Source organism: Phodopus roborovskii, unplaced genomic scaffold (genome assembly GCF_943737965.1).
Source record: "Phodopus roborovskii unplaced genomic scaffold, PHOROB, whole genome shotgun sequence".
In the NCBI taxonomy this organism is placed as follows: domain Eukaryota; kingdom Metazoa; phylum Chordata; class Mammalia; order Rodentia; family Cricetidae; genus Phodopus; species Phodopus roborovskii.
In genome coordinates, this window is record NW_026126416.1 from 11,906,625 (window position 1) to 11,934,584 (window position 27,960).

The window sequence follows — 27,960 nt, forward strand, 5'->3', positions numbered from 1 at the left end:
GGAGGGAGAGAGGGCTCAAGAAGAGAAGGAATGGGGTGGGGGGCTCAGGAAAAGGAATGGGGAGAGAGGGGCCTCAGGAAGAGAAGAAGTGGGGGAGGGGAAGGGCCAGGAAGAAGAGGGGGACGTGAGGCACCTGGGTTCCTTTGTGGGTAGGGAAAGGGTTTTTCTGGTTGTGCATGGGAGAGCCAGGATGCTTCCCCTGGGTTTCTGTGGGCATGTTGCTACTTACTGACCCTGATTCCCTGGAGTTTGGAACACATGGAAGGTTTTTCTTTGCCTTAGGTGAGCTTGACAAGTAATGTGAAGCAGATGAGCTATGATGTGATCTAAGGTATTTCAGAAATAGCACAGTATTCTTACATTTACTGGGCACTAGTATCGTTAATGTTCTTTGAAGACTTAGAATCTTTCCTGAACATACTTGCAGTTACACTTTACTGCAAACAGGTTGTGTGCATGTGTGTGAGAGAGTGCACGTTCATGTACATACCTGGGGGAGACTTGGCATGTGTGTGTCTTCTGTCAGAGGAAGAAGGAGGTTATTGAGATACTTAAAGTTACATGGTATAAAGTGGTTGGGTCTGAGGTTGGTTTGTTTTAGTCACCATTATTTCATTATTATTTTTCCAAGATAGCTGTTATTGTTTTTCAGGTTCTTTTGTAGCCTCACTGACATTTATGAAAAAGAACATGTTAATTCTACTTGCACCTGCATCCTGAGGGAGGATATGGCAGTGTTGTGTAATATGCAGCTCTTACTGGCCACTGAGACTTGGGTTCATTCCTGGTTTTGGTGCCTTCTGTCAAGCTCAAGTTAGGGGAGGAATTCATAATGGGAAGTCAGTCATGGCTTGCTAGGATTTTGGCAGCTATTCATAACAGGTGGAGCAAGGTCCCAAACTTCTCTTCACTTGTTTGCTGGCTTTGGCCTGAACCACTTTATTTTGTGAGCCTTTATGCCTTCCATCAGTAACTACATTTATTATTCATTGCCTCTGCCTAGTGGAGGGAAGTGTGTGTCTATGATCAGCAATCTATTTACAGACTCTTGGTGCCCATTTAGAGTATGGAATTTAGAGTAATTGAGAAGTTAGTGGTTTCATTGTAATGGTCTTCAGAGTGGATGATTTCTGTCCTCTCATTCACTTGGTCGGACTTCTCAGTCCTGCATCATCATTATCTTATGGAATCCCTAACAACAGTCCTGCCATTAGCTCCCACTTAGAAAACTGAAGATCAGACTAGGATCTTGACTCAAATGCCTCTTCCTCCATTACCACATTACCTCCAATACACATTACTCTGGATTTCTGGCTTTGGAGCAAGTACAGCCTTCTAACTCTCCATGCCGGTGCCCGTGTGTATTGTATTCTTGTTGCCATTTCTCCTTTATATAATTGTCATAGGAATCCAGAGCCATGTGGGTCTTGTGGCAGACTCCAGCACTGAGGAAATATTTGTTGCGTTAATGTCAGCACTCACCTGCCCTGCATACATCTTTACTTGGTATGGATTCCTGTAGGGATCCAGGGATCTATAGCCTCCACTTCTGTAGATCACTCATGTTGCTGTCTGTGAAGAGAAAATGGAATCTCACCAGTTTTGTTGGGTGTTAGAAAGCATGTGAACAGTCTGGAGATGGGCTTGGGTAAAAGATAATAGCTTTCCCATGCTGGCCATTTATGTGAAATTTGTATAATCACTGGCATGCTTTAACTATTAAGATTAGAAAATTGGAGGTACATTGTATCCTCTTAAATGAAACATAGCTTATGGTATAGCATACTTTTTTCCTCAGGAAAAGTGGAGATAGATAGATAGATAGATACATACATACATATATACATGCATACAGTTTTAAGCATGCAGTCTTCAGGAAAAGTGAATATATATTATATGTAAATTTTAAGCATGCAGTCTTAAGCTCATCACCCACCTTCCCCCTGATGTTAGTATCTCACGTGATCCAGAGGTCAAAAGCAAAGAGATTCATATTGGCACAGTGCTGTTGAGTAGACTATTTGTATTTTACTGGCTTCCTTATAGTTCCTGGACTATGATCCAGTCCAGGATCCGTGTGTCCTGTAGTTAGCATCTCTTCATATCTGGCCTTAGGCAGATTTTTCATCTTCCCTTATTTTTCATGGCCTTTTTTTGTTTTCACTTTTCATTGGGATTAATCTTTTTGAGAATTTCATACCCAAGTACATTGGAATGATCTTCAGTTGGTTTTAGTGATATTTTTATGATTTACTTGCATTAATGCATTTTGGCAAGGAACACCTCATGAGTGACTTCGTGCTTCTCCTGTGGTGTATGTGAAGTCTGCATATCACTGTCTTATTACTGATAATGTTGACTTTGGTGTATGTGAAGTCTGCATATCACTGTCTTATTACTGATAATGTTGACTTTGATTACCTGGTTAGTACATGCTCTATTTGGTTCCTGCACTGGTAATTTTTTTTCTTTGTAATTAGTAAATATCTTTTGAGAGATACTATCGTGGAAAAGGATTATGACAGTTCGCTTCAGAATTCCATCTGCTCCCCACAAAGGGATGCATCTCAGGTCTCCTACTAAAATTGTTGTGACTATAAGGTTCTTTTATGGCAGTTTCTCTCTTCAAGTGGAGAAGGACTTTCCTGTTGCTTGACATGAAGGAGTTTTGTGTTTTGGAAGGCTGCTGCAGATGGGTCAGAACACTGCTATTTTCTACTCTCAGTTACATTAAAAAGGATGTCTGCTATCTCCTAAACCAGCTTTATGATCCATACCCTGAGAAACACAAGTATAGTGAGATGATGTCTAGAGAAGTTGGTGATGTACGAACTTTGAATGTGAGACAGTGCCACAGTTATTGCTGTCCAGTGAATGTCAATTCTCTTTCCCTTTGGAAGATGGAACTGAGTTGGGGTGGGGAGTGACAGGTCCTGAGAGGAATGAGAAACTCAGAAAGAGAATTATAAGTTGAGGGTTCAGAGCCCACCACAGGGTGCTGCTCTCCTGAGCTTGAGTCTCCTGGCCCTCTTGGCCCTGTGAGATCTCTCCTCAGTGCACCTGCTGATTCTCATTTGCAGGATCTCAAGGACTCTGTCTGTCAGTTCTGCCTGGGGCACAGGTAAATGGTTCCATAAGCTCCCTGAGAATGGGACTTGACGGCTTTCAGGAAACTTCTAAGAGAAAGTGATTTCTAGGCGATGAAGACTAGCTTCAAAGTGAAAATGTTGTCGAGATAATAAACCCTTGAAAAGTAGATTCTGGGCTGTGAGATGGCTCTGCAGTTAAAGGCACTTGCCACCGAGCCTGACTGAGGATTTCTGGGACCCACATGGTAGAGGGAGAGAAGTGACTCACAAGTTCTCCTTGACCTACACATGTTTATGGTAGCTGTGCATGTATCTACATGCATGAGTACATTGGTATACACAGACATATTAGAATATTTGTCTGACCCCCCTTTTCTAAAGATTTTATCTTCATTTGAACTATTATTGGCTTGACCAAATGTAACAATTGGGAGAATATTGGTAGTAGGTGTGGTTGGTTCCCACAGAAGATGATTTAAATAATGTGCTCTTCTTTTTTGAAATATCTTTAACTCTTCATGTGGAAATATGGAATTCTCATTTCAACCCTAATGTTAGGGTTGAAACTTGGAGAGTAATGTGTTATTAGTGATAGGAGCACTTTGTTTCAATGTCTCAGGTTGCTCAGGTTAAGACCTATATTTTTTCCAGGATCTAGTCCAAGATCCTACCTTTGGTTGTCATGTAGAACATCTTTTCCTGTTGTTTCTGCCAACTTTGCCTGTCCTGGCATATGTTACAACTAAAAATGGATAACATTACTTAGAAATGGCTGTCCATTTTGTAGATTGGGGACTGCCCTTCCTTTAATGTTGTGGGTCTCAACCTTCCTTAATGCTGTGTATGACCTTTTAATACAGTTCATTATGTTGTGGTGACTCCCAACCATAAAATTGTTTTGTTGCTACTATATAACTATAATTCATAAGGTGAATAGCTGATATGCAGGCCATCCTGACCCACAGGTTAGAACCACTGCTTTAATGGAATGTAGATATGGACTTTCAGCTGTTAATACCTTGTTTAACTAACTGTTTCCATGTATCAATAAGAACTGGGGACTGAGGAGAGGGCTGGAGTTACAGCCAGCTGCACAAGGGTGTGCAAGGCTGTGGTGTGTCCAAGGTTGGCTTCAGGCAGAATTTGTAACTACAATGTAGAGGTCAAACTCAGTGCCTTCAAGGGTCTTGCAAGCCTGGAATAGTTCCCGGTGAGAACAGATTTCTTGCTTCATGGTTAGAGAAGCTGAGGGCCTTTTGTGATGAATTTGTTTCCACATTTGAGTGTCTCCAGTGTAAACACACTCATAAGCAGACCACTGCACTCATTCCTAGTGAGCAGGTATTTTTCCTTCCATTACCCAGAGCCCCCACTCTCAGGTTCCTCAGTGGGATTTCTGTGTGGCTGGCAGAAGGATGCAGAAGACAGGGAGAGGGGGAGGAGGCACACCCACTTCTGGACTGCCAGGGTGTAGGAAACAATGATATTCACCTTCCTTTGGTAGGAGCTGGTCACATGGCTGTGTCTACCTGCAGAGTGGGCAGGGAACAGTAACCACTGATTACATACCACTTTCTAATGACAGTTCTTCATTGTAAAAGGAATGTTGTTTGTGTTCTCTGAATCCAGTGTGTAGAAGGATAATGTTTGCCTGCTCCTCAATATTCCATCTGCTGGAGGCATCCCTTTCACAGATGTGCACATAGTATACTCCCTCCTTCTTCAAAGCTATGTTCAGGTGCCATTTCTTTGTTGTGAGCTTTCTTAGTTTACCCATCAAAGCTACCATCCCCCATTCCTGGTATTTTCTATCATCTTCTCTGCTTTTCTTCTTTTATGGCACTTGTCACAATCTGATACTTTGCATATTTTCCTTAATGGTTTATTATATGAATCCTCAAGATCAATGGGGCTGTTTCTATCTTCTTGGATTATAGTTTTTTGTTTTCAAGACAGGGTTTCTCTATTGCTTTGGAGCCAGTGCTGGACCTAGCTCAGTAGAATAGGCTGGCCTCGAACTCACAGAGATTCACCTGCCTCTGCATCCTAAGTGCTGGGATCAAAGGCATGTGCCACCAATGCCTGGAAGATTATAGTTCTTTTACCTGGCATGTAAGTAGATGTTCACTTGGTAAATAGAACAGGGAGTTTGAGCTACTGAAATCTCTGAAATTCAAATGTTGGCAAGAGTTATGCCTAAAACAAAGAAGCTGATAGACTACAGTGTAGGCCAAGCATATCATCTCTCTGTGTGATGCTATCTCCAGCTGCTGCCTGGGCCTCAGGTGGAGGGCCTGCTGCCAGGGATGGAAGCTGAAGGCATGAGTTTGCATTCTGGCTTGGCTGCTTGATTACTTTACATTATTTCAATTCCCTGAGCCTCAAGTCTTTCTTCTGAAATTCAAGTCTGATAGTTGGTTACGTTCTTCCTTCTCTCCCAATATTACAATGCCAGGTAGATGATGCATAGAAACACCCCAAAAAGTTTCTGGAAGGAGGGCACTGTTGACCTGGATAGTATGAGATAGAAAGGTTCTTACAAGAGAGAGTCCTACAGTATTGGGTCTTTACTGAGTGTCTTTGAATACAGAGTTCTTGTCTAGGTTTGCAGATTCATTGGTAAATGGGATACAAGGTTGCTATTCCCAAGGCACATACGTTCTCATGTTATGCTGTTAGAAGTACAGTTTGAAGCATAGACATGAATTGAAAGTTTTTGGTGATTATCATATTAAAAAACTGAAGAAGTAGCTAGGGATGTAGTTTAGTTATAGAATGTGTGCTTATGTATAAGCCCTGGATTCCTAGCACTGGAAAATGAAGTAAAAGTGAAGTTAAAAAAAAAAATGGATGAAGTTCTATTTAACCTAATAAATCCAAAATGCTGTTTCAAAATGCTGTCAACACAAATAGCAACAAGGAGAGTTTGCCTCTTTTTTTTTCTTTTTCTTTTTTTTTTTTGTAATTCTAAAATCTAGTGTGTCATATTTACTGTAAAACTTCATTTCAGTAGCACATGTGCTACTGCCATTTCGGAAGTTATAGTCTTGGGGGGGGTTAGTCACAGGGCTACTAGGTATGGCATGCAGTCAGAGTTTTGGACAAAAGATAAAACACAAAGGGCAAGAACTACAGATTTCCGTGTGTGGTCTGGGAACTATTCTGCTGATTACACTGATGAAAGGTGTAAGGTCAGGGTGGGTTGGAAATCTATCTGGGGAACATGTTCTAGGCAGAAGTAAACAGTACAAAGGCTTGTGGAAGGAGAGAGTTTGGAATGTGGAGTGGATAAAGGAAGCCAGAGGGGTGAATGCAATGAGGTAGGGGGTGTGTAGGACATGTAGGGTCTACTAATCCTTGGTTTTAAGTGTGGAAGGGTGAATGTGGGGTGACCTGACCTAACACGTTTTCTAAAGGTTACGTGGATTTCTGCTAGAGAGGTGCTGAAGACCCCAGAAAGATGTGGAATGACTTGAGGACAAGATCAAGATCAACATCTCCAGATGTTCACTCAGCAAGCACCTCTCAGACACCCACAAAGTGCAGAGTAATGAGTTAGGCACAGTGAACACAGTAGACTTGGCTTCTGTCCTGTCCTTAGGAACTCAGGTTGTTAGCAAGTGAGTAGCCAGAGAGATGGAGTAGAGGAGCAAAGGGAGGAGGAAGTTGTCATCCTGAACTGAAGAATTTTAGGCATAATTCTTGCCAGTATCTGAGATTGTAGGGATTTTAATAGTTCCCAGTTGCCAATTTTACTCAAAACTTTGCATGCCAAGTCCAAGGACTATAACCCAAGAACAGGTTAGAAATGGCATGGTCCTCCTGCCTCTGCCTCCTTCAGCAAATCCTACCGGCATGTGCCACCACAATCGGCATTACTCCAAATGACTTGACAGGTTTAGATGACCCCTCCTGGAAGGCATCACCCCATGTGGAGTGGGGGTGGTGGGAGGGGAGGTGGGGGGGCATGAGAGGGTGAGAGAGAGGGAGGAAGGGAGGGAGAGGGAACTGGGATCCATATGTAAAATAAAAATTATATATATATATATATATATATATATATATATATATATATATATATATATAAAAGAAGTGGCCCCAGTGCTTATGGAGGTCAAGCCATTCCAATGCCATCTTGCTTAGTTGGTTTTTTCCTCACCTGATCCTAAGGCTAGAGTGTCAGTAAGGAGTTTGCACTCAGGTGGCCTCTTTGCTCCCTCTAGCACTGAGAACAGCAGCCTGTACCTGCTGTGGTAGACAGCTAGTTAAGGGGAGCCGTGGAGATGGGCTGATATCATCTGCTTCTGATGAAGTCACTGGCTCAGTGCTGGAAGGAGAGCGGCACTCCACAGGCAGGCTTTCCTTGGGAACACTGTGGTAGTTTGAATGTCATTCGTCCCCACAATCTCATAGTTAAAAGTATTGTCTGACCTTTCAGAGGACCTGGGTTTGATTCCCAGCACTCACACGATAGCACACGACTTTCTATAACTTTATAGCTTTTGTTCCAGGGAATCAGATGTCTCTTCTGGCCTCATCTGTGGACACCCATGTACACAAATTACAAATAAATTCATTAAAAATAATTGTTGAATGATTCAAAGAGCTTTATCTATTCTGGGCTGTTAGACTTTATATTTACCAAATTAGGAATTGAAATAAAAAATTTATACATAGAAATGTTAATGTGTGCTAACATATTTTGATTAGCTACCAGAAATGTGTAAGAAAAAAGTAAAATAACTCTCTGGCATCATTATGAAAATAAGTTTAGCATTACAGAGTCCCCTGTGGTGATGTCTTAACAGGTATAACCTTTGTTGTACTAGGTGGTTTTCGTGTAGTACTGTTGAAGCTTGTGGTGAAGGTGAGGACTCACTGAGATTTAGAACATCATGGAGATGTTTTGAAGAGAGAGCTCAGAGCCAGAATATGGATTGGCCAGTGAGGATAATTGTAGTAGGAAAAGGAAAACCTCCTGGGAGGCCCAGAGGCCTTGTGTATATATGTGAAAGGATTCATCATGGCTGTGAGTTAGTATTGTGCTCAATAGATGCTACCAGACCTTTGATTTCTTTGTGTGAGTTTGGTGTGATATGGTTTTATCCATTTGTTTATAAACACATGTGGCTGCTCTCATGTCTCCTCAGCGACTCCAGGAAGCTAAGGGCCTCTCTGCGTTTGGCGCTTCCTATTTCAAGCGCTGACTTGAGCCTGTCAAGCTGTGCAGATGTAAGCGGGGTAGCGCCGAACCGTGAAGGAGGCTCAGTGGAGGCTTCACTGTGCAGGAGAGAGCAGGCTGGATTAAAATTCACTAGTAACCATCAAAGATTAGAAAGGTGTCACCTGAGAGGTGAGGACTTGCGTGATACAGAAGTAGAACTGTTCGTTTGATGTCATCCTCTTATCTCAAGGTGAGACCTCTTGGCCCCAGTCAGTCCCTGGCTTTGCTTCGTATGTTAGTGACCTCCTCCTTTGAAATGAGGTCCAATTAGAGGTGTAACTGTGTCACTAGCTGCAACCTGAGACTTCCTTCACCCTCACACTGCTGTCCTAGGGAGGGCCCTACTATGTTGGTTTTATAAGGCTTATTCAGTGGAACCAGTGTTGAGGGGCACCTGCTCCTTCAGTGAGCATCGTGCTGATGGTGACATCTGGGAGCTGTACGTGTTATCTCAGTCTTTCTGACCCCACCACGGGGCATTCCCTTACTCGTGCCTCTAAGCAGTGGCAGCATATTCACTTTCAGAGATGCTGTGTAAACTGTGGAGCATTAAGAACCTGTTGAGACCCTGCTAATATTGCCTGGCCGTCACAGCTCAGCTATTGGTAACCTCATTCTGTAGAAGTTGCCCTCTTCAGGACATTAGAAGGTGAAGAAACGGTTAGGGAGTTAGAGGAATGAGAGTTAGGGAGATCCAGGACACCCTGCAGAGGGAGGGAGGGTGAGGGAGACAGTGAAGCGGGGTCTGGGCGTAAAGGCCAGAAGTGGGGAGGAGAAGGGAGGGGGATCAGGGGAGAGGAATTTATAGTGTGAACCTCCCTTGCTCATTAGTGGCTACTCTAACAAAGCTTTGGTGAGAAATTAGAAATCCCGACCCACTCATACAGAATTTGTTCCAGGCAGGTTACATTAAATCTTATTTTGTTGAAAGTAGTTAATTTCTTTATATCAGTACTCATTTTCATTGCTGTCTGCCTTCACAGCTCTGTGTTGGGGAAAAAAAAAAAAAACAAAAAAACAGTTCAACAATGTACTCATGTGGTGGTTTGAGACGCCACCCCCAGAGCCTTCAGAATGGGTACCATTGGGTGGCCCAGGTTTCCTTCTGAGATTAGCATCCTCCCATCTCCGTCTCCTGTTTCATGCCTGGCTTCTGTCATGTATCTGGGAGTGAGGCTAGGAGCCTGGAGTGGGTTTAGTTAGACCTTGGGGAACTGAACATCCCCTCTGGGAGATACCTCTCAACTGTGCTTAGTCACTAACAGAAGCTTTTTGGCTGCAGCAGTCCCAGTCCAGGGATGACATTTTCAAACTTCAGGCTTCAAGCAGCTGCATAACACTCCTCTCCTTTGACTTTTTTTTTTTTTACATTCCCATTCACTCTGGCCATTTCTCCTTATACTTCCCTGCCACAGTTGGGTTGTCAGTATTCTGGGTGGTATCTCCAAGCAGTCTTTCTTTGCCCATTGTGGTCTTGCTCTTAAACAGCTTTGAACTTCATGTAGTACTTAGGCAAGCCATGACAACCAAAGATCTGGAAATTGGAGTTGGGACCATGGGGAGGTCAGGAACCTGGGCCTCCTCCAGACTGGCCCTGGAAGGGTTCTCCTGAACTCTGCTGGAAATATGGACAATGAATTACAGACAGTCACTTCCTCAGAGTGCTCACATCCTATTAGCCCATCTGAGGGGGCAGAGTAGGCCAGACCTGTTCTCACCCGAGCAGTTGTTAAAGCATTGATGGGAGGTTAGGCACTTGGAGCTGATTCCGGTCTTGAGACCTTTGGCTTCACAGCCCTGCACTACCCACGTGAAGTGTATGCTCTGTTGAGGGTTCTGCCTGTGTGCTTGGTTCTTTTCCTGGTCTCCCACCTGGTTTCCCTCTGGCACATTTGGTTTCTTGCATTATAGTTTGGGTTCTCTCTTTTGACAACGGATTGAGGCCCAGGTTGTCTTTCTGAGACTGTTAGTAGGTGAGTGGAGAAGCAAAAAAGGTTGGGTCACTGGTGCATAGTAACCTTCCCAGCCAGAGTCCCTTCCTCAGGGTCAGATTTAATAGGTTTGGGTGCAGCCTGGGCCTTGGGTGTGGGAGGCCCTCTGGATATTCCTGTGTGCTGGAGTTGGAGAACAGGGTAGGAGTCTTTGCTGTGCTTGCCTTACTTGGTGAGCACTAACTGTGGCATTTTCTGCTTATGGGTGAGCCCTGAGCTGTACTCAGTAGCCACAGGGCTCTCCTTGGGCAAGGCCCTGACATTTGGTGGATATGTGACAGCACCTGCTTCATTCTGTGGTTGCTCGTGTGACCCATGTAGTCTGGAAGGAGCAAGGCCACAAGAGAAACTGTTTTTATCAAGCAGGACCTGTTTGGGCTGGGTTTGAAGTACAGAGACAAGCCTGGAAAGGATGACCTGCTCTTCATATAAAATCATGATCATGTTTCTGTTTTTGGACTAACTTTGCTTTACTGACCAAGCCAACCAAAAACCATGCTCTCTTTGGTTCAGCTTTCCAGATTCATCAAACTCCAAGCTGGCTTTGCATGTATGGGCTGTCTGTAGTGCCGTGACTACGCGTCATGCAGGCTCCTAAAGGGCTCAAACCTTAATTATATGCTTCCTTCCTTCAACAAGCCTTGAAAGGGGAAGCATGTGTTTGTCCATTTTTCTATTCCTGCCTCTGGCAACTGTGGCTTTCTAGTTTAGACCAGTGGCATCAAAGCTTTGCCCTGGGAAGTGGCTCAGGATAAAGCCTGCACTTCATGGCTTTCCACTGGACAGTCAGCATGAAGACAGAATGACCAGATGTCATTTCCAAGTTTTTAAGAAGTGACAAAATCTTGATGTTTCTGATAATCTTGTTATGAACTGTGGCCTCTTGAGTCTGCTGATGAAGACAGATTTTTTTCATACCCAGTACTTTTGAAGCTTTTTAATAAATCAGCTATCTATCTTCATTTTTGTAAGATCTGGGCAGAAAATGTGGTAAAATATATTTTCTATATCACCTCAATTTTAATTCATTTAGGGAAAAAATTGGGAAATGTTGTGACAAAGTAAATCTCCCTTCTGGTATGGGGGTTCCCAGTGGGCAGTGCAGGGCTGGGCTTGGTTTTGTTTTGCTTACTAGTATATCCATAGAACTTCAACTGTTATGGACACGCAGTAGTAAAAAAAAAAATATTTGTGGAGTAAATGGATGGCTCTTGATTTTGTAATTAAAATGTGTGTCTGATGTTTGCTTGGCCTTGTGATACTCAATTTATCAGTCACCCTTTTAGTAAAAAATTGTATTTTAACATAGTGCACTAACCACACACTTGATGTGATGTTAGTATTGTTTGAACAAAGGTGTGTAAGAGAATTAAGTCAAGTCCAGCATGCCAGTGAGGGAAATCCAAGCCTCAGCTAAGTTATGTAGTATGCCTAGAGCCTCAAAACTGACAGGAAGCAAGATTTCAATCCAGTACCACCCCCTTACCCCACCAAGATTAAATCGTTTTTGCTTGACAGCATGAATAGTAGGTGCCCTGCTTGAAAGAGAGATTACAAGAAGGCTGGGTTATACCTTACTCCACTGCAACTGGAAGTAAAATAGTCCTGGGGGAAAAGTCCATCAGTTAAGTTTGAACCTCTGCCACTGGCCCTCCTCTCAGTCGTGTATCTGGTTGACAGCGTCATAAAAGGGGTCAGTCTTCTTTTCACAGGTCAGCCACTGAAATCTACCTCCCTCCCCCCCCCCCCCGCACACACACAAAAGGAAACTTTCATTGAGAACCGTTTTCTAGAATATGAAAGAGTCTGAAGAAGGCTATTATAGAAATGGGACAGATGAAAGTACAGAGAACTCATTGCCGTGTGTCTCACGGTGCTGTCGTTGTATATTGGGACCTTTGGATATAGTTATTTTTGTCTGAACACAAGTAACCAGCAAAAGCATTTAGATGCTTCTAAGCTGCCGATGGGTAATTGTATACCACCTCTTTTAAATTCTCCCTTTGCAAAGGAGTTTGTTGTTTGTTTGTTTGGGGGAAACATGCCAAAGATGAATGGGGCTCGTGCACTTCCTTGCCTTCTCCCCTCTTTCCCTATCTGATCTCTTACCTCACATAAGCCCAGGCTGGCCTCCAAGTGACTGTGCAGCTAGGATGACCTTGAAATCCTGGCTCTCTCTTGTCCCTATATCTCACAAGTGTTGAAAATGTAGGTTTGCCTCATCACAGTTTACCTTAGTTAGGGTTTGATTGCTGTGAAGAGACACCATGACTCTTATAAAATCAAACATTTAATTAGGGGTGACTTACAGTTTCAGAGTCCATTATCATCATGGTGGGAAGCATGGTAGTGTAGTGTTCAGGCCTACATGGTGTTGGAGAGGTAGATGAGAATTCTACATCTTGACCTGCAGGCAGCAGGAAGAGACTGTCAGATACACAAGGCCTGGCTTGAGCTTCTGAGACCTCAGAGCTGACCCCCAGTGACGTACTTCCTCCAACAAGGCCACACCTCCTAATAATGCCACTCCCTTTGGGGGCCATTTTCTTTCAAACCACCATACACTGCTTACACTTTCTTGTTTGTCATATTTCCAATGACTCCACAGGAGATGGAAGGGTCCTTGGGTTTGGTTTTAGTGTCAGGGTCATAGTGCTGATCTCTGGGAAGATGAATCTCGTTCCTGCTCTTTGGAGTGAATTTCTGCCAGGTTAACTGATATTTATGGGAAAATGCATCTGCACTTAACAGTTTAAAGTGAATACTGGAGTCAGGAACTTAACTCTCACTCTTGAGTTCAAGAATAATATCTTGTTTTCAATTAGCAGTTTCATCTGTTTTATTTCATTGCAGTCTCTCTCGTATCTTCGGGGATATTTCACACATATTTTATAGATTCCTCTAGCTGATTTCTGAGATGGACACAATCCAATGTATGCTGTGTCTTTTTTTATACGCATATATGTATCTGTCATAAAGCTTAACTTATAAAGTAGGCCCAACAAGAAATTCAAAGCAGCAATTGATAATACAAAATAGTGCAGTTATAATGAAGTGCTCTTGTAAAAGTTATGCAAATGTGATCTTTCCTCTTGAAAGAGATAAGAGAAACACCAAAGCAGTTGTGTCAGCCTGAAGATGCAGATAAAGGATTGTTACTCTAGGCACACTCATTCATCCAGATGTTTCTGCTGTATGAGGACAGTGCTAGGTAATTGTAACGAGTATGGTTTTCTCCACCCACCGCCCAGACTTGTCCCACCGCCACACCAGCCCCAAATAACACACTGAGACTCTGTATTTGATATAATCTGTTGGCCCGGTACTAGTTTCTTATCGGCTAGCTCTGTCTTAAGTATTAACCCATTTCTGCTGATCTATGTATTTCTCATACCAGGGAGCTGGCCTGCATTCTGCTTTCTCCAGACTCTCCATCTTGGCTCCTCCTTACTACTTCCTCTTTCCTCCTTGTCTCCTAGTCCCTCCTATCTTCCTTTTCTATTGGCCAACAGTGCTTTATTCATTAACCAGTATGAGAAACATATATACATAATGACATCTCCCATCATCTCCTCTTTTCTGTTTAAATAAAAAGAAGGGTTTTAACCTTAACATAGCAAAATATATAACACAACAGTTATCAAATAAGAATCACAGTTAACAATATTTAGTCCATTAACATTTAGCAAGATTAAAAGAAACTATTCTATTATCTATCTTATATTTGTGAGTCTAAAGTCCTATATGTAACTTATCTTTAAGCTTAACTAAGGAAAACTATAACCATAACTATCTGTCTTCAACTCCTTCAAAGACCACAGAAGGATAATATATAAACTCTAGAAATGACAGAGACATCCCACTTCTGACACCAGATATCGTGGTTAAATAAGGATCAGGATAAACAAATAGGCCGAATAGATGTTTATTCAGGGAGAAATAACTTACAACCTAGACAGATGAATACCAGGAAATTCCACCCGATGCTCTCCTGTCCGAGTCCCGCCAGCAAGAGAGCTTTTCCCAGCCCTTTCTCTGACCTCCTTCCACAGGTCACTTCCGCCCATGGCTTCACCCCCAATGGGCGTGCCACAGGTAATGGTAAAAATATATAAAAAGTTGGGTATCATCCCCAGGAAGCTTCAAACAGGTGCGGAAGACAAACATGTAGTCACCCATAATGAACAGATCTAACTAATAAGTCTGATTAGCTGTGCCATGTTCTCCAACCACATGTGGAAGATACTGGCTGGGGGAGGCAAGCTGTGCACAAGAAAGTGTCCTGAGAAGAGATGTTTTAGTGGGCTTTGCAGGGTAAGACACTTGGAAGAGAGAGTCTCTTCCAGACTAAAGGACCAGTGTGAGCAAGGTCAGTGGTGATCCTTGTGAGTCCTGTCCTCACAGGATAGAGTGGAATGGAGCAGCTGGGTATTTCTGGATGTATGGAGGAGGTGAGGCTAGTTGGGTTTCTCGGGTCCTGTCTAGTGCCTGATACACATATAGGAGGGCTTATGCCCACTCTGCTTTCACATAACTCCTACCTTCAGGGAGCTATGTATGTGTGGCTCAGACTAAGGCTGCTAGCTTCACTGTCTTGGACTTCTTTCTTTCTAGAATTGGTTGGTGGTTTGGGCTGCATTAAGATGGAGTGAGACTGCTGTCTAGCACACAGCACAGCCAAAAGTTTCCGAGAAGTGGATAGGCTTTCAGTCTTGCTGCTCCTCAGGGTTATTGAGGAGGACATTGCAGATTAGCCAGGGCAGTGTGTTCCCAAGCAGGTGGCCCATCAGACTCTCCCAAGTACTTAGTTAATCAGATCTGGGTCTCCAAGTAGGAGAGACCTGTTTGTTGACCTGGATTGAGTTGTGTAGATGAGTATTGTCAGGCCCAGGGCACTGCAGATTTGACCCTTTGATCATAAATACTCTGGCTCTGCCTGGCTCTCAGCCATGCACTCCCTGTGCTTTTTTTCTGTCAGGCCCACACCAAGTTGTATTTCCTAGTTGTATTTCTTCATGCAGCTATCATTATCTAAAAGGAGACTGAAATTATGTTTTCCCTGAAATGCAGGACTTGCTACTCTGTCCCTACACCAAGAGTTCTTGGCATGTGAAGACATTCACTAAATATTTGTGGAATGAATAACTATGTGAATTTCTCCACAGCATCCCAGTGAAAGGTTTATGTGACCCCCTTCTGTTCTTCTTCAGTGAGGATCTTGTACATCTCAAGAACACCCAGTTCATACCAAGACAATTCAGTTAGGCTGTTATTTCTATTGAAGTGTGTGTGTGTGTGCGTGCGCGCGCATGCCGCACGTGTGCGTGTTGTATGTGTGTGTGTGTGTGTGTGTGTGTGTGTGTGTGTGTGTGTGTAGGGGTGAAGGGTTAATAGAGACCTATCTGCATCCTCTCTCTCTCTCTCTCTCTCTCTCTCTCTCTCTCTCTCTCTCTCCCCCTCTCTCTCCGTAGGTGTGAGGGGTTGACAAACAGAAACCTGTCTGCATCCTTGCTCTGTGACCCCAGCTGAGACCTTCTGCTGGGGAGTCTGAGTGCTTACTGCACCTGCATGTGTGCACTGTCTTGCTTTTGAAGGGAGCTGGTGTGGGGAACACTGTACTTGAAGTCTGCACTCATTCTACTTTGCAAGGCCTGGGTCTGCCAGCTGCTTGAATCAGGCAGTCTCCCTGCTGTGTGCCTATCCTCAGTGCCACTCTGAGGTGCCATTGTAGTCCAGCACCTGCACATTGGGTGGGCCCATGATGTGCTTACTTCTGGGCTGCGTCCCACTTCCTCTCTTTTTTTCCTTGTTGTTTCTCCTAAGGGAAGAATGATGAATAGATAGGTTGCTAGCATCCCTCACATTGACTGCTTTTCTGAGATCCTAACATGTTACCTATGGCAGTTGGCTTTTGGCCTAACTGTGGGTTTCTGATACCCTCTCCCCTCCCCAAGTCAGGCAAGGTGTTAAAAGTCTCAACCTTACAGCCCCAACCTGATGCAGCAAAACTCAGCTGTGGAACTCTTATTGTCTGTGAAGTCCATGATGCTATGATAGTGACTTTGTCTTTCCCTCTTGCATGTGGTTGCCTGCAGAGGATGGATGGGAGGTGCTGCCTCTTCCTCAATGCCCTACCTGAGGCTGGCAATAGGATGCAGATCATGTCACTGTGACTTAGCTGACTGTTGTATGGGGAGTTGGACCCAGAGAATCAAATAGGAATCAGGGTGCTGCCATGCAAGCTTTTCCTTTTTCAGTATTCTCCTTCCCTGCATCCCTCTGTCCTTCTGTCCCTCCGTCGTCCCTCCTTCCCTTCCTTTCTCCTTCCCTTCTTCCCTCCTTTCCTCCCTTCTTCCCTCCCTCCCTTCCAAGACAGAGTCAAAATATGTTGCCCAGGCTGGCCTCCAGTTCACATCTTCCTGCCTCCGCCTCCTATGTTCTTTGGATCACCACACTGGGCTTGGTCTGATTTCATGGAGAGCAAGTAAGAGCCCTTAGCAGTTCCTGACTGTGCACCGATTTCTTGTAATTTCTTCCAGGTGTTAAGGGTCAGCCAGAAAAGTAGGAGCAGCCAAAGAAGTGGTTTCCGCAGGGATGGGATGCTGGGTAAAGATCCCTGAGAGGGATTGTAGACTTAGAGTCAGGGAGCTGACATGTACTTCTGGTCCAGGGTGTGTGCTTACCCATCTTCCTGGCTTGGGCTTTAGTTGGGCAAGGGAGTGCATGTGTCCCTCATTGCTGTGGAGCCTGAGGAGTGTGTAGTCTCCTGGGTGAGCCTGTGCTCTGTGACTTAGGGGAAGTATTTAGGGCAGTTATACTTGGAAGCTGTTTGGTTATCTGAAATTCAACACGATTGGACAACACTTATTTTATTCGGAGCTCTTATTTGTAAAGGAAAAGAAGTATAGTTGAGGAGTGGCAGGCCACTGAGGGGCTGCCTAAGAAATCAGCAGTACTTCTTGAGATCAGAAGGGTGTTTCAGGGTAGCTTTAATTCTTGGGTGTCATTTGCATTATGGAAGAACACAAGGGTGGAGAGGGGCAGAGGCCTATCTAGATTGCACCAGAGGGTGAGCCAGAGCACAGGGACTTGTGGATGGCCAGGGACTTGTGGATTGTCCTCTGTATGTCAGGGTGCCAGGAGAGGAGGCTGAGTCAGTCGTGAACTTGTCCGGAAGCAGGAGGAAGCAAATAGTGTTTTGAAGCAGTATCTTTTAATTAACTACATTGATTTTAATCATAAAAGCTATATCAAATCATGCTAAACAGTTTCACCAGTGAAATGTTTAAGTTCTTTTTGTTGTTGTTCCCCAAGGCCCTGTTCATTCTCTCTGCGAAGGTCCCAGGCAAAGAGCTTCCTGCTTATTCTCTCAGAAGTCTGTGCATCTGGAAGCATAGCAGCACACTTTCCTTTGGCTTTGCTGAGTGCAGGCGTGGCGGCCACTGGCAAGCTGCTTTTCTATCACTTATAGTGTCCCTTGGGCTTCTTTCTATTATATTGTAAATGGAGCTTTTATATTCTTTTAAAAGATTCATTTTTAATTGTTTCTGTTGAGTATCCTGCAAGTAAAATGAAGGCAGTGAAATACTGGTTTATAGTGTGAGACTTGGCCAGGTGAAAGAGGAGGGTTTCATTTTGCTTCAGAATAAACTAGTAAGAATCGCCCAAGGGAGGGGTTCAGTTTGAAGGGTCCAGCATCCTTCTGTCTGGCTGTGTTATAGAGTGACCAAATACCCTTAGCAGAATAGTTGTGATCAGTTTGAATTCCTGGATAATTTTAAAAGTATTAAAAAATTTTTTTGGATTGCCATTGCTATCATTTTCTTTACTAATTAGCATTTTCCTACTCACCTGAGAGCTGCCAACTTTACCTATTTCCTAGGCTGGATCTTTTGAAAGCCCGTTCCTTTCTGGCCTCACCCCCTCCAGTATTGATCTATAACTCAGCATACTTGCTCCAGCTGGCTCATTTGTAACATCTTATGATCTAGTTTCCAGACCTTTCAGATAAATTACTTATTTATATGAAGGGGCTGTAATTGACTTTTCAGTCGAGAAACCCAATTCACCAGAGTGGCCTGGGAGAGACATAGTTCATTTTGCTCTATTATCAAATCAATGTTCACATGATATTTTAGGATTATTTATTTTCCTCGATATAAGAAAAATGTCAAGATTTATTTCCCATGTTTCTTAAATGTCAGAGGACATTGACCCGAGGCTGGAGGACTCTCCGTGCCTGGTCTTTGGCAGTGCTGGGTAAGAAGCAAGCGAGCAAGCACTTGATTCGGATTGTAAACTGTGCTTTTGTGCCTGGTGTGCCTGGTGTGGCTATTCAGGAAGCTGGGTCCTTGCTTCTCTGGGCTAGCCTGGTAGAGCAGAGATGAGACCTGTGGGAGTGGGGTGAGTCAAGTAGGTACAGGAAGGTTGTTTCTGGAAGTTGAGTAGGAAGAACTGGTTAGATTAGACCTCAGACAAGCTTTGTGTGAGGAGTGGGAAGGTATCAGTCCCAAGGAAAGACAAGACTCAAGAACAGTGTGGGGTGAGGGGAACCAGAGTAGGCAGAGGCTGGATCCTTGAGTAGGGGTGGTGGGAGACCAGGATGGGTAGAGGGTGGATCATTGAGTAGGGGTGGTGTGAGGACAGAGTAGGTAGGAGATGGGTGTTATTGAATAGGCTGTGGTGGGAGATATTCATACAGTGACTCAGTTAACCCAGCAGATAGAATAACTTTCTGGTGGTATCTGAACTATATATCGGCCCTGGAGGAGGATGTGAACTCAGACGGTGGGCCTTATTCTTAAGGAGCTCACTGTCTACTACACAAGACGGGCATATGGCAGTGAGGGAGAGGACAAGGCAAAGGCTCCAGAAAGCTGGCTGTTTGTATATGTACTTGTGAGAGCCCATCTGGAGGCGTGGTTGTAGTTGGCCAAGGGGAAGGGATATAGTACTGGAATGGCAGCATGAGTCGGGGAAGAGTATGGAGGGCTTTGTGTAGGTAGCACTGAGAGTTGAACTTCGTCCTGTAGCTTTTGAGAAATCCTAGAGGTGTTTAAAGCTGGGTGCTTCATGGTGAGATGAAGTGTGCATGGGAAGAGACGGGATTGGAGGCAGAGAGAAGTAGGAATGGCCTGGCTTTGAACAGTGGCTGTGGAGTAATGAGGTGACCAAGGTCAGTAGGTGGTGGAGTAGACAGGACTTGATAACAGAAGTGTTGGGTTGAAGAATTGTGATAAGATGGATTTTCACATGGATCCTGAGGGATCATGACACTTAAGGCTCTGGGGGTGAAGAAAAGGCCATGAGCAAAAGCCAGTCTCCAGAGTAGGTAATGGGCACGGAACAGGACTGCCCAGAGAGATGTGGAGGAACAGAGGCACTGGAGACCTCTTCTTCCTACTTTAAATCCTTGAAAGAATTGAGTGTGACAGCCCTCTGGCATGCACTTGGAATGCAGATAGCAGATGGGTGGTTCAACATTGGTGGCTCCAGACAGCATGGAGTGCTGCTGGCTCTGAGCTTTCTTCTGGTATTTTCAGTCACTAGCATGAGATTTTTCTCTCAGGCTAAAGCTGTACTTTGCTAACATCTTTATTGTAAATACTATATGATATTTTTGGTTTAAAGGTGTCTTTTTTTTTTTGTTTGTTTCCTTTCTTTTTCTTAGGCTTCACTCTTGATACTTAACAGAAACAAGTCAGAAGATTTCCTGTGCAGTTTCCTCTCTGGAACAGATAGCCCTCTCCGTAATCTTAGTGTCCTACAATTATGTTTCAAAATGTGCTCAAGCTGCAGCCCTACAGTCACTGTAGGGAGACAGTGTAGGTACGGAAAATGCTAGAAGCTGTTGGGACCTGTAAGTGAGGGAACCTGGCTGTCATGATACTCAGATGGCCTTTTAGGAAGATCTTGTTCTTGGTTAGAAGTCTCTGTACCACTTAGGAGCAGAGGGTTAGGTGGCCTATTTCCTTACATTCTGCTGTGCAGTTTTAGAGATAAAACTATTGACCATGGTGCCACGAGTATATGGGCAACACAAATTGGACTTGGTATATTGGGGGGTGGTGGAGGAATGGTTGGAGATCATATCTGGGAGAAATGGGAAGTGAGTGTGATTTGGTACATTGTAAGAAATTTCCAAATAATTAAAAATATTATGTTGGGGAAAAAATAAAACTTTAAAGTCAAAGAACAAAATACATTCTACCATGTAAAAAGCAGATGGTGTTCATTTTTGGAGTTTATTTCTTAAGAGTAAATGTCAGAGTACAATAACAAGATGCCATTTAGACAGACTGATGCTGGCTCCACCTTTCCCAGGCTTCACTGCTCGCCAGAATCATGTGTTTGCTGCTGTGAGTCAGCAGTGCCCCATTCCATAGGTCTGAGAAAGTGCTCCATACTCCACATTTCACATTCCTTCAGGGCTCCCTGTGCCGCTAGCTTCCAGGCACATTTTGAGTAGCCTGAGTTGGGCCTTGGGGGTGGGGGTAGGGGGCATCGTGCTGTCCTTGTCTTGAGGGGAGAGAAGTTCTTTGGGATAAGCTCTGGACTACAGAAGAGAGATGCTGTGCATGTTCCCTGTGCCCCTCCCACCACCACTCTCCAGCCAGGGTAATCTCTGGGCAGCTCTGAAGTTTTTACTAGGTCTTCTCTATCAGTGGTTATATTTGGGAAATGTGGTTAGAAAGATGCTTATTTTACAGTTCAGCCTCTCAGTGGCACCTGTTAGCGCTCTTGCAGAGTAGGTTCTAGGTGTTTGTTTAGAACTGAGACGTACTGTTGGGATAATGAGTTAGAAGTGATCATGTAGAGGGTGTTGGAAGTTTAGATGCTTCAGAGGTTCTGATATGGGGATCCAGGAATGCTGGGTTTAAGGCAGGGATGGTAGGAAGGGTGTGAACATACTTTCTTTCAAAAGCAAGGATTGACAAGCAGTGTGAGGCAACCACACAGTATCTAATATTCTCAGAGTGCATATTGTTTTGTTCACCTGAGGTATGTATTGATAGCAGGTGTTTTGAAACTCAAAATTTAGGCATAGAAGGCTATGGAGTGGGAAAGAGCCACTGTGGAATTGGCAGGCATCAAAGTGGTGTAATCTGCAGTGCAGATACACGCAGCACAAGCAGCCCTTGGGCTGGGCATGCTCTTCATGGTCAAGTGCCCAGAAAGTGTGGTTTGGGGAGCTCTATGTTTTATGGGCATATGAACATGGAGTAGGTAGTTTAAAGGTAAGTTCTAAGACCTGGTGTCATGCAGGGGAAATCTTAAGACTGCCTTGGAAATGCCAAACCTGGTCCTGGGAATCCAGCACAGGCTTGATGGTGTGTACTGCAACATAATTTTGGAAGTTTATTGTTCATGGCTTTTCTTTAATTCTGAGATGTCCAGGAGGTTATCTCAGCTAGTTCCCTACTGTCAGATCAATGTAAATCCCAGACAATTTTACTTAGACTTACTTCAGTGTGTGTTATTTTTAAGGGTAAGATATTTTAAAGTCACTGTGATACATTTATCATACCTAAAACACCAGTTATAATCTCTTAATATCAAATGTGCACTTATTATCAGTATTTCTCTACATATGTTGTAGTGTGTGCGCGCGCGTACGCGCGTGCGCGAATGTTTGTGTGTATGCGTGTGTGCATGTATGGAAGCCAGAAGTGGGCACCAGGCATCTCCCTCAGTTACTCCTTATATTTTGAGACAGCTCTCCCATTGAGTCCAGAACTCACTGACTCCATCACACTGGCTGGCCAACAAGTCCAGAGATCCTTGTGGTTTTTTCCCTCTCAGTCCTGGGATTACTGGGGCTCTGCTAGGCCCCGCCTTTTACACAAGTGCCAGGGCCTCTCCTGCTTGTGTAGCAGGGACTTTGACTGAGCTGTCTTGTGGATCCAGTGCACTACAACTTTTAGAGATGCATTTTCCCTGTGGAGTGAGGTCCAGCTAGCTAACATATCTTTAATGTATGTTCTTAATGTATGGATTTCCTTCTTTCTGTTCTTCATATCCATTATTGTTACAAGAAAGCAGTACCAATTTTCACTTCATCAGATGAGTTTATAGATCCTCTTCCTAGATGATTTGGTATGGTCCTTGTTCCTGCATTTCCTGGTGGTTTAGCACAAGTCAGAGGAGGTCCTTTGGGTGAGCTGTGGACAAGGTTCTCCAGCAGTTGTGGTGTGCTTTAGGCAGGACCTGTCAACTGGACCATCTTGCAGAGTGGCTGGGTGAATAGCCATGATGTTCACAGAGTAGAGACATTAACTTGCCAGGGACAAAAGCACAATGATATTTTAGTTGTGTTATTTCTTCTACAAATAGAGCTGGGATTCCTCTAAAAGGGAAGGAAACTCATTTAGTTGCCTTGAAGTAGCTGTTATGGAGGAGATATGGGATGTGTGTTTGATTCTCTCCTTTCGTTGAACAGCTATCTCCTAATAAACTTCTATATAATGTCTTTCATTCTCTCTGAAGGGGACTTCTTAGTTTTTATTTTTTAATTTAGAGTTTATGTACTTGATTAAATATATATTTATGTTTTATTGCCGTTCTTTTTACTCAAAAATTTTCAACTTTGGCCAGTGTTAATTTTTTAGGTTGTTGCTTAAAGCTCTTGACAGGGTTTGTGGGTCCCTTCTTACACTGTGGCTTCTGTCCTTCCCCACCACCAGGGCTTTAAAAGAAGGGACAAGCATAAGGAGACAGCCAGCAAGACAGAAGTTACAGTCTTTTATAATCAGCCCCAGACATGTGTCTTGGGCTGTCTGTGTTCTCCATTGGAAGTGACTCTCCCCAGGTTCAACCTCCAGCAAGGGGAGGGGAGCCCAGAGGGTGTGAGCACTGGGGAGCATCCCCAGTTGTTTGGGGACCAGTCTTCCCACAGTCTGAATGATCTGTACTGGCCCTGCTTTCTTGAGTGAGGTTTAAGTGTTTAGATTGAGTAATTGCTTTAAGAAGCTCTGAGTTCTTTTAGTAGCAGATGTTGTTTAGAGGCTATTCTTTGACCATGTGATTCTAGATTTTTTTTAGTAGACAGAACTAGGGAGCTGTGTGTCCCTTATTCCCAATGTTTTGGGAACTAGGTGGGTTTCAGACTTCAGATTGTTTCAGATGTTAGAAAGTTAGCACACAGAGTGAAATGGCTTGTGGGTTGGACCTGAAACTAATCATGAGATTCACTAGCGGTTACTCTGTGTAACATTTTCATGTGCCTGTATTTTTACTGTGGCCTCTCACATGATGCCACTTGTGGTATCATGTCAGTGTTCATGAAGCTGTCTAGTTTGGATCATTTTGTATTTTAGATTTTTTAGATTAGCAATGTGTGCAATCTATAGTCCCCCTCCCTCCCTTTCTTTAAATTTAGATACAGTTCATGCTATTATTTCCCATTCAGAATTCATACCTCATCCACCTTGGCTTGTGTTTCTTTTTATTCTACTACGCTTATTGACAGCAGCTCTCAGTTATACTAGCATAAGCATTCATAAATTATCTCATAGCACACAAATAAAATTCTTGGAATGACCACCAAAGAGAACTGATTATTGTCACATTGTGCAGTCAAAATCCTCCATGCCTTCTGGAAATGTTCTTCCACTGTGTGGTACAGAGTTTGATTTGTTATTTTCAACTTCTTTTGAATTTTAGGTTAAGCAAATCCTTTTTGACTGGCCTAGAATTCTTTTGTATAGATGAACAATCTTTTTTTTTTTTTTTTTTTTTTTTTCCTTGTTGAGATGTGATAGCTTTATGTAGTTCAGGCTGGCCTTGAATTCATGATCTTCCTGCCTCAGCCTCCCAAGTGTCAGGACTGCAGGTCCTTGCCACCTAATATGTAGAGCTGTTCTAGAGAATTATGCTCTTCAGAATTTCTCTGACTTCCTGTTTACTGATTTGTAAGAAGTGTAATTCCCAGTGGACCTAACAAGATGGTGAGAGGAAGGACAGAACCCTGGCTGCTCCTGGGTACACCCCACAGTTGGACCAGCCCAGCTTCTGACTTGGTTTTCATCTAGGCTGGTAGGGCTGCCTTCTGCATGCTCAGTCTTCCATGGTATCTGACATTTTACTTGTTGTACTGTTAGAAACTCTTCCATATTCTGGCAGCACATTTTTATTAGTCATAGTTTCTGATGGTGGCATCTGTGTCATGTGTCTTCATGTTTATAGCCTCAGCAAGGATTTTGAAGCAATGCTATCTGGGATTACTTTTCAGATGTCATTTAAGATCAAAGACCCTTATGTGAAAAGCAGATAAAATAGGTGTATTTCAAAATGATCTTGTGTCTCCTAACCCATACTGTTTTATTATGTTGCAGGGAAAAGGACCTGGAGGCCAAATTTATCATCCAAATGGAGAAAAGCAAAACGACAATCACAAACTTAAAGGCAAGTGGTAACTCTGCCCTGCTGTAGCTCTGAGAGCACCACACTTGCTCTCTCTCTGTGGTGGTGTTACAGATGAGTGAAGCACCCTACCCTTCTGCACCGCTGAGGTGCCTGCCCTAACTCAGGCAGTTCCCAGTGTCCGCGTGCTCTGTTGAGGCTTAGTCCTGAGGCTGAAGTGTTGATCTGATCCTCCTGCCTTCCCCGCCCTGGTTTCATCTGACGTGAAAGTCGGACTCAGCCTGTTTCCCTGGTCTGTGAGTTCTGACTCAGACAAGAACCTGGCATTTCTACCCTATATTCTAGCTTGACAGTTGCCTGTATTCTGTGGAGTGTAGACAGGTTTTGAGACAGGATCTCAGGTAGCCTAGGCTGACCTCAAATATGGATGAATGTGAGGGGTCCTCCTGCCCCATCTCAGTGCTAGGATTGTATACATGTACTGTCATACCTGGTTTATGCTATGCTAGGGATCAAGCCCAGGGCTTCATGTATGCTAGGCGGACACTCTTAACAGCAGAAAATATTCCCAATTCTTTATTTTGAGTTTTTAATGAGAATTAATCATGTATTCTGATTCTTGATGATCTGACAACTGTTATTTATTGTTAGCTGAGAGGAATTGAACACTTAAAAAGGAAACAATAAAACTGTATTACTTTCTGGAAAACATTAGATGAAAAACAATCTGACAATCTTTCAAAATGGTAAATTCTTCCCTTTGCCTTTAAAATGTTCTATTTATTTCATTAGCACACTGGATAAGGATCTTGAGTGCTTTCCACTCAAGGAGGAAACACGGGTATAATAGTAATACTAAAGACATCATGTGCTTTCGGGTTTCGTGCTTCAGTGTGGGGTGTGTTTCTGAGGCCTGCCGCTCCATGGCCAACTGACTGAGGAATAGATTTCTATTAATTTATGGTCCTGGGCAGAGGATACCCAAAAATCACTTTCTGAGTAGTACAGCGTAATCCCCAGAAACAAAAGTGGAAATAGTAGTAACTTCCCGGAGAGCTTGCTCTGGGGTGCTGGTAACCCTTTGCTTGACAAGTTTTCTACTAGAATGTTTTCCTTCTGAACTTCCCACCGTCTTGTGCACGCCATGACTCTCGCTGGCCTCTCTAAGCATCTTCTTTGGCTGCTTCAGTTCTGTCCACCTCCTGCTGGTAGTGACCTTTTCTCTATTTCATTCATGTGTGTGCTCTCGGTGCTTTGGCCGAATCCTCTCTTGTATGTGTATCATGGAATTGATTTTCCTTGATTACTCTGTTGCTTTTTGTGTTTTATAGATATTTCCTTTTATAATGACTGAGTAACTAGAATATATGTCAATTTTTCCTTTAATAATTTATTTTTACTATAAAATTCTGATAATTCTTTAAAAATTTTATGCAAACAGTATATTTTGATCATGGTCACCATTAACCCCTGCTTTTTCTAACCTCTCTCAGATTCAGTCCCTATCTTCTCAGCTTCATATTCCTGTCTGTCTGTCTGTCTGTCTATCATCTATCTGTCTTTATAATCCACTGAGGCCAGTTTATACTGCTTGTGTATTCATGGCTGTGTGACCACTAGAGCATGGTCTACCTACCAGGGACCACACCATTCAAGAAAACAGACTTTCTCTAGTAGCCAACTGTTGGTAGCTCCTATAGATCCCCTCTTCCTGGCTGGAGTGTTGACAAGCTTGGATTTGTATAGTTCTTTATAGCTGCTATGAGTTCATGAATGCTGTCCTGGTCCTGTCCTGTTCTGTCTAGAAGACATTGTTTCACCCTAGTCTCCTCAAACTTTGGCTCTTGAAATCTTTCTGTTCTTTTTCTGTAATGATCACTGAACCTTCTGTGGGAAGGCACGTGCTGTAGGTGTCCCATTTATGGCTGAGCTCTCCACAGATACCTTTTCTTTGCACATTGGCCAGTTGCAAATTTCTGTGTTAACCACCATTCACTGAACAAAGAAACTTCAATGAAGAAGGCTGAGAGCCAAACTAATATGTGAATATAAAGATATACATTTAGAAGGTAGTTTGATATTGTGTACATTTAGCAAAAGTAATAGTAGATGTTACCCCTAGGGCCTGTGAACACACCAACTTTTGGGTTGTGTCCATACCAGGCATGCATTTCCTTCTGTGGAGTAGGCCTTAAATCCTATCAATTGTTGTTACCTCCATAACATTTGTGCCTTTACTGCACCTATGGGAAATGCTCATATTTCTAATGGACTGTTGTTTTCATTATTAAATTTTTAAACAATTTGGTTTTAAAAGAAGTTGATTACTGAAAAATATACTGTTCATTGAAGCTATTTAGCATTATATCCAAGGTCTAACATTTTGGAAACATATAGATGGTTTGAGGGTTCTATTTAAGCTCAGAGCATGGAACATAAGATGTATGCAAAGATCTGTAATAGGCTCACAGTATGATATATCTTAGGAGTTTTTCATTCAGAAAAGAGTTGGAAATTATTTCTAGGTGGGGTACTATGGAAACTTCATACATCTCACTTGGGGCTTTTAAGGGGCCACTAAGTCACACAGCTCCACAGGGCACGTCTTTTGCCAGATTCAGTGTCCAGCACCCATGAAGTTGTACAGTGTCCAGCTCTGGGGTGGGGGGACATCCATAGAGGAAACAGTCAGAGTCTCGCAAGAGAAACAGACAGAGTGTGACTGAATATGGTGCTCATATAAGCTAATTATGTTAGTAAAGACCATAGCTGGTGTTTATAATACAGATCCTATTCTTCTTATATTTATTTATTTTTATTCATTCTTTAGGAAGACTAATAGGAATTAAGCATTGTTCAGAGTACACATGCTGCAAATGTTAATCATTTTATGTGTTTTAGTCACAGATTTTGTTTTCTAGTTAGGGTCACCTGTTAATTGACATTAGTCTTCAGTTATTGTTATTATCACCTCATTTTCTTATTATTACTGTCAAACATGTCTTTCTAGATACCAGAAGGAGGAACTGGGGACTCAGGCAGAGAACGGACCAAGACCTTCACCTATGACTTCTCTTTTTATTCTGCTGACGCAAAGAGTCCAGATTATGTTTCACAAGAAATGGTACAATATCAAACTCTTCTTGTTTACTTTCCTTATCAAGAAAAAAATAGTCCTGCCCTAAAATACTTAAAAATGAACTTACTACTTTTTTGCTGAATTTAATTTATATAAAATTAGCATTTGGTAACTCAGCTTTTAAATTATCAGATGGGAATATTTATGCAAGCCTGA

The 27,960-nt window shown here is 43.1% G+C and overlaps 1 protein-coding gene across 1 annotated transcript in view; it reads left to right on the forward strand.

Annotated features, from left to right (window-relative positions):
• Kif16b (kinesin family member 16B) overlaps positions 1-27,960 on the forward strand; it is a 182,505-nt gene that overhangs the window by 9,716 nt on the left and 144,829 nt on the right. Inside the window, exons 2-3 of the mRNA XM_051183275.1 lie at positions 24,638-24,707; positions 27,676-27,789. Coding sequence (XP_051039232.1) covers positions 24,638-24,707; positions 27,676-27,789 — 184 coding nt within the window. The remainder of the gene's footprint in view (positions 1-24,637; positions 24,708-27,675; positions 27,790-27,960) is intronic.